This window comes from Ostrea edulis, chromosome 6 (genome assembly GCF_947568905.1).
Source record: "Ostrea edulis chromosome 6, xbOstEdul1.1, whole genome shotgun sequence".
NCBI lineage: Eukaryota > Metazoa > Mollusca > Bivalvia > Ostreida > Ostreidae > Ostrea > Ostrea edulis.
This window is the reverse complement of record NC_079169.1, coordinates 87,252,694-87,267,390: the sequence shown is the minus strand read 5'-3', so window position 1 is coordinate 87,267,390 and position 14,697 is coordinate 87,252,694. Positions and strand designations below refer to the sequence as shown.

Here is a 14,697-nt window from a genome sequence, read left to right as displayed (position 1 = left end):
GTGTGGTGTAGAAATGGTACCTTTTTTCTTTTACATTTTTAAATCCACATGTGATTAACATCTTTGCCTGGAGGAAGAGACAGGTCACACCGAACATTTTCATTGTCCGTGTTGTTGGCCATTTTAGTTATTCATTTATTTTTCTATTGACCCTGTATCTATTTTATAGATCCGCCACGTTTGAGTAAAGCCGTATTAGTCATTTTAGCTATTCTTGTATATTACATTACAATGTGATTGCCATAAAATCAATGGTTATGCAGAAAATAAATAGAAAAATAGATTTATATTATTTCTTAATGTATGATCTAAATCTACTGTAATTACTATCAGAAATTCGTTTTAATATAAACATTTATTTCAACCTATCAGAAACATCCACCTCAATGCAAGTTTTATATACTTTATTCATGTACATCACGTTCATCAAGTTAAACAAAAGTCGTCAATCATATCATATTGGCATGTTTTACCTCCATCAGAACACTATATGGATGTATTGTCAAAATCAAAAATAGGAAACGTTCAGCATGAATGTTTTCCCCTTGGTTTAGCTCAATACTAAATGAATAATGGCAATATCAGAATGACACGTACGGTACACTGTCACAAAACTTAGGGTTGAGTCAACGCTCTCATCAATATGTAACAAGTTCATGTCTTCCCTTGTTTCGTTGTTATTGTCTTACATACAGTATGCGTAATAATCGCATGATTAGTTGAATGTGGCGTGAGAAGTTTATGTACACGAAAATGGAATGATTAAATAAATACTGTGAAATAACATATCAACACAACACAACAATCAACTGGTGATATTGCACAAGTTCCTGAGTTCTAAGAACGCCACGTCCTCCTTATCATAGATCAATGTCTTCTTCATTGTCATCACGAGCTCAGCTTCTACTTTATAAAGGGTGCATGTGTAAAATGCATTGCCTTTTTTGAGTGTGGACAACGAAAGTTTTGGCACGGAATCAACATAATATCCTCCAGTCTGCAATCTCTCAGATTTCGTCATTTCCTGATCTAAGCAAGTGGCATGAATAATATATTCAGCCTAAAAACAGTCCATTATTTACTGGTAACCGTGGTCTATTGTGGCTTCTATTCATATTCAATCCACCAAACGGATTGCTCTGGGCCCTTCTTAACAAATTTCGGAGACGGTTATTCCTGTTATTAAATGTTCTAGGTTGTGTTGAAAGACTGCCAGCATTAGGCATTTGTTGACTGTTAACAGGCGGCCGTTGTCTATTTCGAGACGCCCGCTGCATGTTTGCTAGTATTTGCTGAAATCTGTTACCAAACATTTGTTGTCGTGGAAATTGGTTCCGTTGACGTTGTACCTGCACCGGCTGCTGTTGTCGTGAAACCTGTCGTCGCAACTGTTGACGCGGTAAAGATGGAGATGATGATTGTTGTGTTTGAGGCGGCGGAGGTGGAGGTGTTTGGGATCTACTCGGAGATAATGTGTTTGCTTGTGGCACCGGGATTCTTTGGTTAGGAGTTTCTGTTAATTCTGCCTGTAATTTGTTATTAGACGCATGTATCTCACGTCTCAGCTCCTGAATCTGTTGAAGCAATCCACTTCGTCTTTCTTGGATTAGTTGTAAAGTATTTAAAACTGTTCTTGCTAAGGAAAATTGTCTATTTCTGGTGTATTCTTGTAAGTGTTGTTGCAGTAATTCCTCGGCTTGCTGTTCACGCTGAAGTTGTCGAACTAGATTTATCGCCGAGCTGAATTGCTGTCGAACATTTTCAGTAGGTACCTCTTGTTGAAGAAAAGTTGCCAAAGTCGGGGCACCATTTTCAGCATCGGTTGCCCTTGAGGTACTTTGTGTTGTATTTTCTCTTTGAGGAATTGCTGTAGCTTGGACTATTGTTGGTGGCGCAACTGTTTCTGATCTCTGAGGTTGTTGAAATTCACCAATCATTCTCCGTCGCCATTGATTCAATAAGCGTCGACCATTTGGGGTTGTGGAAAGTCTGCGCATGAAATGAGATATCTGCGCTGCTGTTGGACGTGGAGGAGTGGAAGGGCGTATTTGCATGTTTGCGAGATGAGCAAGCATATGAGGGTTGGCAAACTGTAAATTTGTAATACGGTTACGTCTGAGCAATTCTAGTATTCTCTGTCTCTGTGCCGGAGGAAAATTATTTATGGTGGAAAAGAATCTCACGGAATCTGCTGGGTTTCGAACAACCACTTCGACCCGTGCGGTCCTCTCTGGCATCTGTGACTGAGTTCGTAGATTATTCCCTGTACGTCTTTGTGTTAGGTTTCTTTGATTGGGACGAGAAGTCGTCGGTTGTCTTCTTGAAGTTGCTTGGTGTTGCTGTACGTTTATCGTTGCTGGTCTCTGGGTAACAAATGAACTTCCTTGATTTTGAAGAGGTACAGAGGATGATCTTTGAATTGCTTGATTTTGAACAACAGATGATTTCTGGATGATCAAACCATTTCTTTTGAATGACACTGGTGATCGTCCGATCTGTGGGCGGTTTTGCTGTAAAGTTTTAGAATGAGGTGTTTGCTGACCAGCCCTCCCCATTAATGGACCTTGCGGAGCGAATTTTGGCGTTGCCCCAATTCCAAATAAGAAGGGATCTAATCTATGCTGTGCGCTTTGCCTGGCGTTATTACTGTTTCTCATTATCACTCCGCCTAAAGGTGGCAATTCTTTTACACTGCTTTCAGTAGAACTCTGTACAAGTGCATTTGGGTCAAATGACGGGTCGAGAGCTGCATAATTTGTTGAAGATTTATTTGAAGAATTTATACCAATCTTAGGGGCCTCATTTGGTGAAACCCATATGCTCTCTCTGCCTTGCTGATCAATAAGTTTTTCCTTGGAGCCCCAAGTTGTGTTACCTATGTTCGGTACATGGACTGATGTTCGTTTAGATGTATCAGAAGGAAAAGCAGGAGAGTTCTGAATGGACTCTAAAGGCACCTGGCGGAAGGATGGACTGACCGTGGAGAGGGATGAGGGATAAAAAGTATCTGTTTTTATAGCATCTATTGTTTCTGGAGTTGTTGTCATTATGTAATTATGAGAATCAAGAGGCGGTGTAGTAAGTTGGATCGGTAGTAGTAGATCCATCGACGGTACTTGGATAGTCAGTGTTTCTTTTTGGTATGTGGAAGTTGTTGGGGCCGGAGTGACCTCCAAATTCACAACCGGTGTCACAGATTGTTGTTCTTGTCTCTGAACTGATATGGTTTTATTCGCATATCTTTGACCAGATTGTTTCATTTTACTGGCCACATTTCCACTTCTATCCATATGCAAGTTTTCAACTGTTTTATTTCTAGTATTTGCAATATCCATAAATTTCAATGTGTCGTTGACAGAGTTTTTGACCAAAGTTCCTTCTGAATTTTGAACTCTGGAGTCATGAATTTTGTGTATTTGTTGCTCTTGTTTTTTAACAGAACTTGAAACCAAGGCAACGTTTTTATTCATTTCTCCAGCAGGATCTAAATGCCTACTTTCTGTTAAAACCTCTTTTTTATCAGACGTAGATATATCCTTGAAAATAGATCCCGTGGTGTCCGTTTTTACACTGTTATCATGTAAATTTACTTTTGTATGCTTCTGTATATTCTTTTTCACTGTCTCGGTCAGCTGATTTTTGAGAGCCGTGTCTATCACTCTTTTAGACACTTCCCCTTCTGTATTGATTTTGAGATCGACATTTGAAACAGTCTTCTCCTTTTCCTTAATTGTATTGGAAACTGACTGTGTGTGGCTCTCAGAATTTCCGAATAAGTCAGTTTCAGATAGGGTATTTGTATTTGTGTTTGATTGTTGTACATCATTGGATGATTTGAGGTGTGTCTCGCCTTCTTTGTTACCAAAACGTCCCTCATTAGTCGATGACTGTGCTATTTCAGCATTCTTTCTGGTATGTGATGATGCTTTAGTATGGGAATCAATTACCTGATATCCAGTCGGATCCTCCTTAACAACATTTACAGTGTTTGCATTGTTCGCCTTAATTAGAGATGACGATTTTGTTAATACATCGCTTTTAAGCGTCCCCAATTTGTCCTGTTTTTTAATTGTTCTTGATGCTGCCTGGCTTTGGTCTTTTATGGTGGAGATTTTGGAAATGGTTTTACTAACCTTATTTCCCATCCTGTCAACATCTGTTGCTGTCTTTGTAATGCCTACATTGCTATCCATTGTTGAGGAGGATTTAGCAAAAGATTTATTGACTTTATTTCCTAAAGGGTCCCTCTTAGAATTTGTGTTAGCAAAAGATTTCGTTTTGTCCGCCGATGAACTTTGCTTGGATATTGTTTTGGAAACAGTATTTCCTAGTGCGTCCTCCTTCGCCTGTGTGTTTGTAATTACACTGCTTTTATCAGATATTTTAGACGAAACCGACGTTGTCTTACTTTCATGTTGACCAGCCAAGTTCAGTGCACCAGTATTTGATAATGTCTGTTGTAAATCAGAAGTACTCACTGATCCCGTGTCTGTTGATTTTACAATATTTCCAAACGCATCCATTGCCGATGATGATTTGGATCGAGACTGTTCTTGGTCTCTATTGAGGACAGACATCGATGTTGCTTTATGAACAACTTTGCCCATTGGGTCTTTTTCTAATCTCGTCAGTGATGAACCACTGTTAGTATTTTTTGCTGAAACTGCCACACTTTCACTCTTAGTATTTCCTGCTGTATCAGTTTTAAAAACAGTTTGAGATGTTTGAGAACTTTGAGTTTGAAACCCAGTTGATCGTGATACGCTATTTGAACTTAGTGAACCGGCAGGGCTAGAGAGACCTTGGTCAAACCGAGATAAACTTTGCTTTCCGCTTTTCCTTTTATCTGACCCTTGAACAACATCTCCCAGAAAAGCTCCGCCTTGAGACAAAGTAATTTGATTATTTCCGCTTAGTCCAAAGCCGCTTGATTTAACGTTGTTCTGGGCATTTTGAGACAACGAATGTTGTGTGTGTTGCCGTTGCCAAGTTGGTGGGGATAAGTTGTTTGGAAGACCATTAGAAGAGAAAGTGTTTACATTGCGACCTTGCTGAAAATTAGAGGAACTTGATATTTTGCTCGTGTGGAATCTGTTTAATATGTTTCGAGATCCAAAAGTGTTTTGTCTACCAACTGCCTGTTGCGCTTGGTGAGAGGAAGAAACTCGTCCATTATTGCTGGATTGAACATTTTGTTCGTTTCTATTCTGTACTCTTCCAAAGTTTCCAAACTGAGAATTAACTTGTGGAGGATTTCCAGCAACCATCTGACTCCCACTTGAAACAATTTGTCCTCTGCTACTGACTGATGATGAAGATGTAAATATCGTCCTGGATGATTCCATGTGAGTTTGTGTTCTTGTCGGCGATAATAACGACGACATGTCACCCTGAGAAGAGGTAAATGTGGATCTACTTTGGTGCGTTTGTTGTGATTTTCTTACTTGATTTTGACTTACGGTATTAGTATTGAATATATCACCAAGCTGAGAAGTTCGACGTTGAACTTGTGTATTTTGGGAAGATCTGGACGAATGAATACCATTAGACTGAAGAATATTGGATTGAGATGAAAATGTATTTGTCGGTTGTATATTAGTTGCTCTGGGAGCTTTGAATGGATCAAAGTTATTAACAGTTGATGTGTCCTTAGCTGCGGAGCTATCCTGAGACTGAACAACATGTCCAACTGGCACAATGACGCCTAAGCCATGCAATTGTCTTGCTAGTTCGTTTTCACGCATTCTCTTAATTTTGGATTCTTGTGCTTTGAAAATGTTTTGGTTGGATTGTTGTCCCGAGTTTAGAGCTTGGTCAACAGGAACCAAAACTCCTATGTCTTTTAATTGGTCAACTAGCTGCTTCTCTGAAGGGGTTGATTGCATAACAATAGGTAAGACTGGAGATTGAGTATTTGGAATAACGGATTGCATTGTATTAGCAGACGACGTACTTTGTCCGGAAGGAGTATTCGGTGCCTGCTGTGTTGCGGTATTTGAAGACGATGGGCTAGGGTCTACTGGTACTAATACTCCGAGATTCTGTAATTGTTCTAAGAAATAGTCGGGGTTCGTATGAGCATCTGGCGATGTAAACATTGTCTCTACTGCCATACCATTTCCTTGATTCGGCGTATCAACTGGCACAAGGACACCCAGCTGTTGTAGTTCTTGTATCAATTGTTCGTGTTTCGGTACATCCCCTTGGGGTTGCGCGGCAACAGTAGAAGGAGTAGAGAGGGGCATGACTTTGTCTGCGACGGGATTCACGTCAGCTAAAACAAGCAAAGCCTCCAGAAGTTCCGAATTTGTCATTTCGGCAGTAGATGCATTTGCTGATGTATTGGAGCCTGCCGTTACTGGCTCCTGAAAAGTAGTCCCCGCTCCAGTCATATGTGGTCTCTTTCCAATGCTTATATCAGCACAGTTAACGTATTCATCCCTGCGTCCGTCTCTGTCTGGCACTACAATGGATCACAAGGAGTTCTTAACAAAATAATTCAAGATCATGGTTCTTACAAGAAAGACAAATGGAGAAGAACAATGATTTAACATAGCGTTCCCTTACCTGAAATAAACTTCCATTGCAGTACACAATGTGCACACGTAAATCCTTTGGGAATCTTGGCAATGATTTTATGACTAAGCATATTTCGTATCGACGGAGTCACATAATATCTCGCTCGGAAAAACGAGTTCACAGCAGTGTTGTCTTTAACAAGGAGCACGTTCTGATCAAGACATGACTGTTTAACGGCTCCATGAAGGTTATCCATAGAACAAATCCGAAATTCGTAGCTCCCCATTTGTGGGCTGATCGTTCGAACGGTGATCTGAATTTGATCAGTCCCAAGAGGAAAGAATTTGGACATGAGACCAGTTGCATATGTCCCTCCATATTCGTGGGCACGAGCTCCGTCATATGCGTCCCCACAAACTCCACATCGCCCGTTGTTTTTCATATGAACCTGAAAACAAAAAGGTATGGTATTGCTCAATTGATGCATGATGTAAGTTGATTTTAATCATAAAATCAGTCAATTTATTATTTTACGAGAATTTCGTTTTTGCATGAAAAACTAGTATTTCTGTTCCCAACGATAGTTGTCATTTTGTTTCTTTTTCCGAAAGTATTGATTGATTGATTGTATATTGTTTAACGTCCCTCTCGAGAATATTTCACTAATTTAGAGATTTCTGTCACTCATGTGTGTGCGTGTGTGTGTGTGTGTGTGTGTGTGAATTAGATTTCTTATCTTTCTCTGTAACACCTGCTGCTGGAGAAATAATTAATAGACAGGATAAATTTACTATATAAATACATAATTACATTCAGGATTAAATTGATGAGAATATATGCATGACCTATGGGTGATCCAGATATAAATGCTTGCTTAATATGGAATGACATATAAAACGCTTAAGCGGAGCATCCATAAATTGTTAGAATTATATATATTTTGACGTTTCCCGTTTTATTCATTGGAAGATCTAAGAACCGTTGAACATTTCACATTCTGATAAATGCTAATTTTTCTAAAACGTAATCATAAAAGGCCGATTCATTCTCCATCCAGTATTAATTATTTATAAAATATATGTGCCTTAGAATAAAGACCACAAAACAATACTAGGACAACGAGTTATTTGTTATGTCTTACATCACTACCATCCATCTTCAAATAATCTCTCTCTCTCTCTCTCTCTCTCTCTCTAATTGACTTTAAACCTGGATTTTATTTTTAAATTCAGCTACATTATACTGCAATGGCATAATATGAATTCCTTATTTTCATTTGGCCCTAATACTTATTTTTCACTTGAAAAAAAAAAATAGTTTCAAATATACATACATATGCAATTTACCACGCCTACAAAATTCAGTGGAATCAATCCAAAATAATTTTTAAAAGTAAATATAAATCACTAGATATTCTTACCTGTTTACCTCCACAATTCATAGAATTGTCGTCAGTATTAACAGGCGTGTTGAAACCGTACCGCCACATAGATCCGCGCGCGGGGGGATCCTCCATGTGCCCGTACTGCTGCAGACTGCCCTGTACCAGGATGGACAGTATGACCAACACCAGCAGGGACCGTCTATTCATGTTGCCTGCGGAGAACTACAAGAAAGCCAAATATCCAGTTAGGAATGGTGAAAGCTGTTAAAGAGAGATGAATACGACTGTGGTTTTCACTGTATGTGTTTGTTGAACAGGATTCTTCAGTTGTCATAAGGATATAGTTTTTGTAATGTTGTAAATTAGAGAATAATGTTGCATTAATAATTGTGTCATTTAAATAAATTCCCTAGGAGGTCTGTAACTATTTTTAACTATTTTAAATACATTTACCAAGTTCCGAGTTCAAGATCACTATTTATTCCACTCAAACCACTTATAAACGGTATATGAAGTACAATATGTGATATTGCAAATCCTCAATTACGTCAGAGGTGTGTATATATAACTATCAAGTGTAAAAACGATACATTATTCAGATTATACCAAATTAAACAGATTATATTTAAACATGGTGATCAAAATTTTATAATTCAAAAGATGCCAAAAATAATCTTTAAGAATTGTAAGTTATCTGTGCGCTACAGCGATGGGGTGTACAACACGTTTCGTGCTATTACAGGCCTGATACAGGTAGGTAATGATCATTTTTACAGGGATGAAGAGGTCATATTTCATTCACGCCACCCGGTCTCGGTGGTTCCTTGATTAGGGCGTTAACGTTGACTTCGTGTCCCGGAGGTCCTGGGTTCCAGACTGGGCTGCGTCCGGCCTAAGACGTAAAACTAAGTAGTGGATGCGCCTTCACTAAATGATCAGCATTTATAAGTAAGAGTTGTGTGATTTTTGGACGAGACTTTAAAATCCGAGGTTCTGTGTCACGGCAGACATTACCACGTTAAGGATGTACTCTACATCGTCATAATGGCTTACTTCCTTTAAAAACATGGATAAAAAAAATCAATATCACCAATATTTGACTTTTCCTTTTCAATTCAAATACCCAGGCGAGTAGTTCATTAGGTTAGCATACCGACCGCAGGTTCGAGTCCAGCAGGGGTTTTAATTTTTTTCAGATTACCTTCTACTAAAACTGTATTTTTTGACAAAATAAAGTAAATATGTAATTTTTCAACTTCAAAATATTGTTGTACATATCTTCCACTTTTCATCTACATCAAATTTCTCTGGTGTAGCATACATCTTTAAAGAACACTCATTTATGCCTCCTATGAGAAGAAACCGTCCAAGCAGTAACAAATAACCCTACACTGTAATGCAGTTTTGTCGAATATGTCATTTATTGAATGACATAAGGTAAATTGTTATCATTGCTACGGACTAAATTTGTGGACTTTCACCTTTGGCTGGTGACGTCTCAATATGAATGAATATTTCTCGAAGGGTGCATGTGAAACAAGTAAACAAGCAAAATAAAGCCACCCACTGCCTATATTTTTGACAACTACAAAAATGTACTTTATTTAACACTCAATGTTAGGTCAAATGATACAAATGCACATGTCAAGTTGCTACCGAACAAATTTTGACGCCAAAGCCTCATTCAGAATGATTTGATATCAAACGCCCAACTTCCGACCCATTTCATTATAATTTAAATGTATATTTTTAAGTAAAGTTTGAAAGGCGGAGAGATAAGGTGCCAACTTGATATATTATACCGAAATATGAATTGTTTTAAAATGGTTTACGTAATTTACGCCTTTTCGGATTTTGAAAGTGCAAATTACATCAGAACAATCACACATTTTTTGACGTACTCACATCATGCATGCATTGCATTCCGAGTCAAAATTCCCTTGTGTAAAGAATGTTATAAGAATATATTCAGAAAAGTGTGAAACTGTCTCGGCCATCGTTACTTAATCCATTGTATAATTTGCACATTATGCGTTGGGATCAATGTACACTTTCCACATTCAGTACGAAATGTTTACATTTCCGATGATTTTGCGTTTTGATATTTTTACAAATTGTAATGATAGCCATTTCTTTATGAACGTACTCAAGTTGTTATCATTGCGCGTATGAATCTTGATGAATATAGTACGTCTATTTTAATGACTGGAAATAACGCCAGAAATAGAATTTTAAAATTTATGAGCCGTGTGATCTGCAACTCCTCACATGATCTCATAAACACTTTTATTATATACCCATCAATGTATCGTTCTTTGATACTGTGGATTTCACAGTGTGTGATCCGGTTTTCCGGATCACCACACTGTGGTTTTCTGATTCTGTATCAGTATCCTCTGAAACTGATGCCGTCACAATGACGTCACAATGCAACAACGCAATGTTATTTGTGGGAAATATTGACCGTGTCACAAACGAACCTGCGTATACAAAACATAATTTCATGGTATGTCTGTGTTTTTGATCATTTGGATTACATTTATTATCTTATAAATGTGGATTTAAAATGCACAAGGGGGTATATAATAAATTTATCATTACTACAGTAACTTGATCCGAAGAGTTGGATCACGTCTCGTTGACAGGCGCGTCTCGTGTGATCTGATGATCCGCGCCTGTCAACTCGACGTGATCCGACTCTTCGGATCAAGTTACTGTAGTAATAATATATATTTATTATAGTAACCAGGTTCAAATCAGTGTACCAGAATAAGATCAAAATATTTACTTCTATGTCTAAGATAAATTGCCTTACGATTTGTTTCTGATAGTTTTTTTTTTTTATATTCATTAAGATAAAAAAACAGAACATTCAATACGATCTAGGTTTTGTATATTCATTACGATTAAAACGTCAGAAGTATAGCTGTTCCAACTTTCAGATTCGTTAAGTTCGTAACAGTTTAATTATAAACGTTCTAATTTTATGGTATTAATAACTGTAAGTGACATGAAGCTGTGATTGAAATGGAAATTTAAAACCTGAATTGATTGATACCTGACAGAACGGCGTACACATTCTGCAGACACTGTTATATAAAAAAGCAGATATTCTTATAGATTTATACACGTAGGTCGAAAGGTCAAGGTGTCAAAGTGATATTAATCAGATATAGCCTTTCCAGCTTGAATATCGTGTTGGTGTTGCAGGAGCCTGCCCAGCTTAGGGACGCAATTACTGTGTATGACGCGAATGTAGTATGTCCGATTATTAAATTATGGGTATTCTTTATCTTTAGTCATGCATACCTTATAAACGGCAAATGTAAATGCAGATTAATTTGTGTTCTGTCCAAAGCACTCGAGTGAAAACGATCCGCATGTAAAAACATCCAGTTTCAATTATCCTAGGGAAAGTGTTAAAGTTATGCTAGGGTTATTGTTAAAGTTATGCTAGGGTTATTGTTAAAGTTATGCTAGGGTTATTGTTAGAATTATGAAAGGGTTATTGTTAAAATTATGCTAGGGTTATTGTTAAAGTTATGCTAGGGTTATTGTTAAAGTTATGCTAGGGTTATTGTTAAAATTATGCTAGGGATAGAGTTAAAGTTATGCTAGGGTTATTGTTAAAGTTATGCTAGGGTTATTGTTAAAGTTTTGATATGGTCATAGTTAAAGTTAAGATAGGGGTAGAGTTAAAGTTATGCTAGGGTTATTGTTAAAATTATGCTAGGGTTATAGTTAAAGTTAAGATAGGGTTATTGTTAAAGTTATGCTAGGGTTATTGTTAAAGTTATGATAGGGTTATAGTTAAAGTTAAGATAGGGTTATTGTTAAAGTTATGCTAGGGTCATTGTTAATTCATAAAAGCTATTATAGGGTTATTGTTAAAGTTATGCTTGGGTAAGTGTTAAAGTTTTGCTTAGATTAGTGTTAAAGTTTTGCTAGGGTTATTGTTATGCTTGGGTTAGTGTTAAATTTTTGTGTCGAGTGAGAATCACTTTTCATGTTAGAATTTGGTTTGTATTTGAAATCATGGTCAAAGTTAGGATTAGAGTTATATTTAAACTTAGGGTTAAGGTTAGATTTAGAGATAGACTGAAGTAAAGATTAGACCTAAGTTATAACTAAGCTTAAGGTCGTGTAGATTTAAGTATAATTTTGGGTTTAGGGTTGTGAAATAGTGGGACGATGGTTATAAAGTATTCCACTTCTCTTCTCAGGCAACCTCTTGCCTAATGATCCGGTCTAGAACCAAAAATAAGTGTGAAGGAAAGGAATGACCTAAACAAGTAGGACTTGTACCTCCTAAAGCAACTTTGTATCAGTCAGCAGATGAAAGGGGTGACCTAAATCAAGGAGGACCTCTGCATTATAGAAAGGAGAGGGGACTTAACAATCAGGAAAAAATGTGAATATAATTCCTAGGATAGATATAAAGAAGTAGCAACTAATGCTCATTAATCGAAGTGGCAATTCTTGGCGGGCAATGGACGGTGGTCGTTGATTCAAAGACAACAAATCAAGATACATCAAAAGCAGTTACAGTATGCAGATCTAGGCTACTAAAATACAGTAAGAAATCAGACATTCAGAGATAAATTGAATTTCAGTATGTGTTTCCCTATGACCAATACTAGAGACCAATTTCACAACAACAACAAAAAAAAAGACGAAAATTTTGTGTTTGCCGTATACATGTCTTCAACTGAGTGCGACTAAACACTGAATAAGAAAGCTAGTTTTATACCTACATGTATGTAGTCAGAAATATATCAATGAAGAATTATAAAAGAATTACAGTGTTCTAAAATTTTCATCTTATCAAATCGTATGTTTTTGTGTGTGTGAAAAGGGCCACTGTACAATTTAAAATGATATAAGCCTGTTGAAAATTTGTTCTACACTTCATATTGAAAATTCTATACATATCAAATGAAGAAATAATTAGTGCTAGTTTAAGAATGTAATGTACAGGACAAAAAAAAAAAAAAGAATAAAGACCAAAAGAAATAAAGAAGAACGAAAGAAAGAACGAATTTTATTAAATATGAATAATTGAACTAATTTGAAAAAAAAAGACCGAAAGCACAAGACTGGTGCGTTCTCTTTTGCTAAAAGGAACCATCAAAGTTTTTTGATTAATGACCTTTCACACAAAAGTTGAATTTAAAAGTTGAACAGATTTCCGCATCCTTCCATTTGCTCGACCTGGCTTGCATGCCATGTTAGTTTAATTATTAATTAAATTTTATTTAGATTAATTAAACTGCATTCTCACGCGTATTGATATCATAACGTAATATTAACGCACAAAATATTAATTAAAAACTTCTATTATTGAATCACTAATATTTGAAATTAAATTAGCTTGTTTTCTAAAGCCCTTATTATGAAACGGATTCATCCCTAACAAACGAGAAAACCGATTACATTGATCAATTATATTAGATTCTAGGTCGAGTCAGCCCCAACCAAATCGATAGGCGGGATCGTATTATTGAATATTAATTAACATTTTTTGACAATTGTTGAATTTATGCGCATAATGAAAAAATGGCGTCCTACAACGCTCGTTAAGAATGTCATGTACGGAGAGCGATGAATTAACAAATTGACAGTAAGTGGAGGAAACCACATATGATGTTGAGAAACAGACAAGCGTGAAATGTTTTAATGGTACATATCAACTATATCAAAAAACTGAAATTAAAAATACCTTGTGTAATTTTTCATAAATATGGTTTTAGAATTAATATTTTGATGACTCATGAACACCGGAGAAAGTTGGTAATTTCCAGGTACGCATTCACACCTGAAAACTTACCTCAATAGATTTTTTTAGCACCCGAAAACATTTACGAAAAGAAATTTGAATTAACACCTTTTATATTTTTTTTCAGACCTAAAGATAATAACAGAATACATTAGAACTGACTATTTAGAAGAACCCCTCAAATCTGATTAATTTCAGTACTGGCTGTGTCTCTCGCTCATACCTGTGGGTCCATGCTGAAACAAACCAGTGAACTCCACAAGAGACACAAGGCGCCGATCTACTGGTTTTTTTATTTTGTCATCACAACAAATATCTGTATCATATATGTTGCAAAATACTGCGTTTTAAATGATACACAAGATTTTGTGAACGCACAGATAAACCTACCGTGGATTTCACTACCAAAGAGATATCACGGACATATAAATCCAACAAGATTAATCTCCCCTTGGAACGAGCTGCTCAGTGGAATTAAATCGGGTAAACTCAGTCCCTGATTTCTACCATTGCTCAAGCTCAGAAATCCAACCTCCCGATCCGCGCTCCTCGAACAGACTGGCGATGAAACCGTTCAGTCGTGACGACATCGAAAATCAAATGCTTGATCAAACCGATACATGTATGTATATCATCCATCAAACAACAATTACATATTCCAGTGTTTGTTAAATAAACTTTTTTCTTTAATTTTTCCTGAACTGCACACCCCCCTCTTCTTAGAACAGAGACGAGAGGGAACAATTGATAATGATGAAATCTAAGAATAGGCATTTAGCACAAAGCATGATCAATTTAGTATGTGACCTGAAACTTAATGTTCTTTTAATGACGATGTATGATAATTAATGAATTGTGAGAGGAAGATAGGTAAAGTGACAATTAAAATTTGTACGTAGCGTTAACAGGTACCTACATCCGTGTAGGTTTCTTTACGTCTGCTCGTGACGTAAGTATGCGCACGTCTACTTCGGAGCGTCTGGGCTAGCGAAGGTTTACAATCCGTTTAACGTGAAGA

General features: G+C 36.9%; 1 protein-coding gene across 2 annotated transcripts; it reads right to left on the bottom strand.

Moving 5' to 3' along the window:
* Positions 1-387: 387 nt before the first annotated feature.
* Positions 388-14,239, bottom strand: LOC125646370 (uncharacterized). 2 transcript variants are annotated; one of them, XM_056142506.1, is made up of 4 exons: positions 14,070-14,239; positions 7,940-8,125; positions 6,568-6,967; positions 388-6,463 (listed from the first exon to the last, which is right to left on the bottom strand). In XM_056142506.1, the coding sequence occupies exons 2-4, from the start codon at positions 8,108-8,110 to the stop codon at positions 1,056-1,058; spliced, it is 5,979 nt and encodes a 1,992-aa protein (XP_055998481.1). In that variant the 5' UTR covers positions 8,111-8,125; positions 14,070-14,239; the 3' UTR covers positions 388-1,055. The 2 variants fall into 2 exon arrangements, with proteins under 2 accessions (XP_055998481.1, XP_055998482.1); XM_056142507.1 differs by lacking the exon at positions 14,070-14,239 and having other exon boundaries at positions 7,940-8,207.
* Positions 14,240-14,697: the final 458 nt, after the last annotated feature.